At 49.4% G+C, this 4,957-nt stretch overlaps 1 protein-coding gene across 2 annotated transcripts in view; it reads right to left on the bottom strand.

Moving 5' to 3' along the window:
- SRPX (sushi repeat containing protein X-linked) overlaps positions 1-1,164 on the bottom strand; it is a 74,729-nt gene extending 73,565 nt beyond the window's left edge. For both annotated transcript variants that reach the window (XM_006918261.3, XM_025051344.1), the window contains exon 1: positions 978-1,164. In XM_006918261.3, the coding sequence (XP_006918323.1) occupies positions 978-1,071 (94 nt within the window). In that variant the 5' untranslated portion in view covers positions 1,072-1,164. The remainder of the gene's footprint in view (positions 1-977) is intronic.
- Between the last annotated feature and the right edge of the window lie 3,793 nt (positions 1,165-4,957).

The following is a 4,957-nucleotide window of genomic DNA, read 5'->3' as shown; positions in this document are numbered from 1 at the left end:
GACCCCAGATTGAAACTGCCCACTGTCTATTTTGTTGAACGCAAAGCCAAATATCTGCATGCCCTATAGTCTATGTCAACCACTTTCTCAATGACACTAAGTTAAAATGCGCTCATGGATTTCTCCTCCATTCTGGAGCCTCGGAGGTGCATTCATGTTGTCCTGCTCCCCTGAAGCTCTTTGCTAAGACTCCCGGATGAACAAGTTAGCTGCAGCTTTTCAAAGAGCATTTCCAAAGAAAGTTTGGCCAACACCAGGAGAGCCCTAATACCAGGGTTCTCTTATATGTTAGAGACCACGCCCTCCAGCAAGAATAAGCCACACCCTCTAGGGCAGCAGAGCCTCTCCTAGCAGAGCTTCGTGTGTGTGTGTAGCCATCTTTCCCTGGGGCTAACCGAGCGCATGCCACATGTCACCACTCTCAGCTGGCACCTTTCTCCCAGAGGCGCAGACTTTCTCGGAATCCCCAGCAGGGGGGGTTGGGGAAAGCGGGAGAAGCCCTGCTTGTGCTGTCCGCAAGAGTCGCTCCACGGTGACTCGTGCCCTGCAGCCTCAGCGGTGGCCTGGGACCTCGTGTGAGAGGGGGTAGGGTATCCTTCCAGGACAAGCTGCCAGGCAGCTGGGCCCTGGACCTGAATAACCGTGTGAGAGGCAAAACTTCGGCTGGTGAGAAACTAGCCCGCGACCAAACTTCTCGGAGTAGCCTCCAGCGCCAACGTGGGTTTGTCTGGACCCCTGGAACCCCAGACGCAGAGGGTACTCGGGCTCCCCGAGCCGAGACGCTCGGCACCCGGCGAGGAGTTGACAGCCCGCTCTCCCCTCCCGGTGCCCAAACGTGAGCCCCACTCTGCGTCTGCCCCTCCCTTGGGCGGCGAAAGACAAGTTCGGCGCAAACAAAGGGCGCCCCCTGCACCTCCCTCTGTCCCGAGCCGAGGGTCCCCGGTGCTCAGCTGAAGAGGCTGCCCCGCTGGCCCTACCTGGGAAGCCTCGGCTCGACGGGAACCGCAGCAACAGCAACAGCAACAGCAGTGGGGTTAACAGCAGCGCGGACCACAGTACAGAGCTCCCCATAGCGCGCTGGCTCTCCGCTCCCCTCCGCCGCCCAGCGCGCTTCCCCAGCGGGAGGAGACGCACCAGATCGAGGGCTGCGCAGCGAGCGGCGGGCAGAGCTGGAAAACTCCTCCTCTTGCCTCTCTCCCTCCCTCCCGCCCGGGGCCTACCCTCCTTCCTCCGCCTCCCCCAACGCTGGCGCCGTTCGGGGCTCCCACCCACCCCCTTCTTTTGTGCCAGCGCTTCTTCAGAACGCGGGACTGAGCCCTTAGGGACAAAGCGCGCCAGGGGCATGCCCTAGCAAGCCAGATTACCCTAAATTAGTTTACCATTCACCAGTTGCGCACCCTTTCACTAGAGTGTACGCACTGGTGGTCCAACCGCCTCCCAGATCCCGGTCCCCAACATCTGTGCAGAAAGCTGCATGAGTTACATAGAAAGAGTAGGGACAACCAAGAGCGTCCAGAGTGGCCCACTGCAACCGGTTGACCTGCGCTGGTTTGACCCTGGCAACGTCAGAAACATCCAAACCTGTAGAGAATTTTAATGAGTTTATTTGAGCCAAACTGACTATAGTTGGGGAGAAGCAAAATCTCAACAAATTGTGAAAATGCTCTGGAGAATAGCAGTTTTGCAGCTTATTTTATACATTAGAATAAAAGAAGGAGATATAAGGAGGGTTACATGAAATCCATTGGTGGTAGATTAAGGAGGCAGTAGAAAGCAAAGGGGGAAAATTTCTGGAATTGGATAAAAAGGCAAAACAGAAACACATACTTCTTTCACATTAATGGGTACAGGATAGTTAATAATTAACATTTACAGCACTTAGAGATGGTGTGGGGGGGGCGGAGAAGAGGATAACAGTGAAGGGTTCTGCTGGTCTGTGCTCTGAGGTTGTGCCCTGAGGGGTCTGGAAAAGGAGATTACTCTCTCAAAGGTATGTTATCTTAGATGCCGAAAGACAATAGACAGGCTCACTTAAGGTAAACATTGACCTTTGTCAAGGAAGCTACAGGTTTAGGATGTGACTAACCACCGTGACTGCTTTTAGTTAGAAATTTTTCTGTTCAGACCATCCTATGTGGTTACTTTTGGTCTCTGAGTTTGTAAGGCCCACCATGTAGGCCTCCCCTAATGTATGGAGGGGGCAAGAGAATCAAAATGTTAATCGAGCCACATTCAGAGACTGCACTGGGCTGATCAGCCCTGCAGTCAGGCCCGGAGGACACCTGCAGAACACAGGAAGATTACTGCGATTGCTAACAACCCATTCCCCACACCTGTGTGAAGGGAAAACAGGAACCAAGAGTCATTCCCTAAGGCTAAAACCATGGGGAACCTAAGGATTAAAGGCTGAGAACTGCCAGCAGGCTTTTCACTCTACATATTCTTACCTTTTCAAGCTAAATAGTCTTCTCCTTTCTCACTGTATGTCCATATCAAAGGAAATGGAAACTAAAGAATGATATCTAAACTGAATTCCCTGAACACTCAGGGTCCTTCTCAGTGTCTTTACTCTGCCTCTCACTGTCCCACTCACTCTCTGCCTCTGAGAGGAGACCATACTCTATCTGTGGAGTGTTATCCCTTTTCTAATAAACTTTCCTTTTGACTCCAACTTTGGTGTGTGTCTTGAATTCTTTCTACACTCTCCGCCAAAGGACACTCCTCTGAATGCAGGGCTTGGTCTCCCCGTCACTTGGAGAAATTTGTACTGTTCTGCATCACCCTGAGCTTGTCAGGTTTTGTATATGGCATCTTTTTCTCCCACAACCCTCACTACCACAGCCCAAGTTCGGTATCATTATGCCCATTTTATCCAAGAAGAAACCAATGCTTAACAGACAGAGCCAGGGATTTGAACTTAGGTGTGTGGTTCGGCCGGCACTAAGGTCCATACTATAGGATTTGTATTCCTCTTTTGTAAAGGAATGAATCAAGGGCTGGACTGGGTGCGTGCCTGCTGCACTGCTATTTGCTATGGGGCTTGAGGGTCTCCTTCCAGGGTTGGCTGATGGGCGAGCACAAGTCAGAGAAAGTTCTCTGTCTCACCCACAGCCTGGGGAATCCAGCTGTTGTACTTTACTGCAACCATATTTCCCCATTTCCTGGGCTGTTCTCAACCACCCCAAGGACACCATGACCGGCCTGGAACCTCCACCCTGTTCTGTGGCATGAGGATAGGGTTTCTAGGCTGCCTGCAGGACAGATCTGATTTCCCCGAGGCTTTCTCAAATGGGTGTTTTTGTAATCCCATAAGGCAGAACCTTACTCCTTTCTTGTCCTAAGGAAATCTTAGTTAAGGCAAATTCCAACCAGGACTAATGCATTAGGTTGTGCAGTTTGGGCCCCACACGAAGGTGCCTGGAGGAAGGGGCAAGTGGGAGCGTAAATCCTGCCGCCTCTGGATTCATGGAGCCCTGTGCTGTGGCAGGGGCCATATTCATTGTGAAGGGGTTCCTTTCTCCTTCCACAGCAGCCTGGCCTGTTAGCTAGGCTAAGGGCTCTGGGAACATCCATCAGGTTTTCAAATCCTTTTATCTGGAAGGAGTGCCCATTTCCCACTTCTCACAAAAGCTCTTAACTTGATTGTCCATCTGATCCTTTCCAGTGCTTCTGGGGCTTTTCTCCATCTCCTGTGGGTTTTTCCATTGCTGCTATCTCCTCAAAGAGTGAAGAACAACCCTTCAGTAACTCTAAGAAAATGCTTCATCTGTGGTCTCCATCAGACCAGATACTCCAGGGAATGGTTTTCAATCCTGTCCATACACAAGGGGACAGGAAGGTTTCATGAAAATACCATATCCAAGCTGGACCCCAGATCAATAAAACTAGAATCTTGGGAATGTGGCCTGGAGATTGACCAGATGCATATTTTTGCTCTCCCATGCTCAGTGGTGATAGTTTTGGAATAAATCCCAGGCCAGGGTTTCTCAGCCTAGGCACTATTAACATTTGGGGCTCAATACTACTTTGTTGGGGGGGGCGGGGGGGGGAACGGCTGCCCTATGCACTGAAGGATGGTTAGCAGCATCCCTGGCCTCTATGTACCAGATGCCAATAGCAACCCCTTATTTTCCAAGTTGTAACAATCAAAAAATGTCTCCAGATGTTGTCAGATATTCCCTAGGGGAAAATTTACCCCCCTTGAGAACCACCATTCTAGGCCCATGACCAAAGATTAATGTGCACCCCAAATTCCAGGTACAGGTAATCTGTCCAGTGGCCGTTTTTTCCTATGCCACTTCTGAAACAAGCTCTCCTTACAAAAACCAACATAAATTCTATTACTGGGCTGAGAAGGAATACCTGGTTTTCTTCTGGCACCTGAGTCTTGCTGAAATACAAGAAACACCACTCTCAATGTTGTGTTGCTCTCTTTGCTACCTTAAACTCTGATTCGATTTAATATTATTATTATTATTATTATTATTAATTATTACTCCAGGCCTCTCTCTGATAGGGTCAGGGCAGAAGGAAGGCGAGGTTATCAATTCATCCCACAATATCTTGGTAGACAATAGGATAGTTAAGTAGATTAATAATCTATTAAACAACTGAACCCAGAAGATGGGGTAATGAGTTGATGGAGACAGGAAGAGAAGTCACTCAAGAAGTGCCACAGAGGTATGATATCATTCCTGTGCTGCTTGAAATAACTATTCATAAATTGAAAAAAGACATTTGTTGGCATGAGACACACAGATAGGCAGGCAAGAAAGGGTTGCAAACATTTCTATAGGTAAGAATGCTGTATTGACTCTGAATAGTAAATAAGGATTCATATGATGTCCTGTATTAGATCTCAAAAACCAAAACCAAGCACACAGATACAGAGTAGGGGAAACATGGCTGCACAGTAGTACCTGTGAGGGGGCAGCCTAGTTTCCCACAAGCTAAGGAA

Source organism: Pteropus alecto, unplaced genomic scaffold (assembly GCF_000325575.1).
Source record: "Pteropus alecto unplaced genomic scaffold, ASM32557v1 scaffold28, whole genome shotgun sequence".
NCBI classification, from domain to species: domain Eukaryota; kingdom Metazoa; phylum Chordata; class Mammalia; order Chiroptera; family Pteropodidae; genus Pteropus; species Pteropus alecto.
Note: the sequence above shows the minus strand (reverse complement) of the source record. Positions and strands in the feature narration are given on the sequence as shown.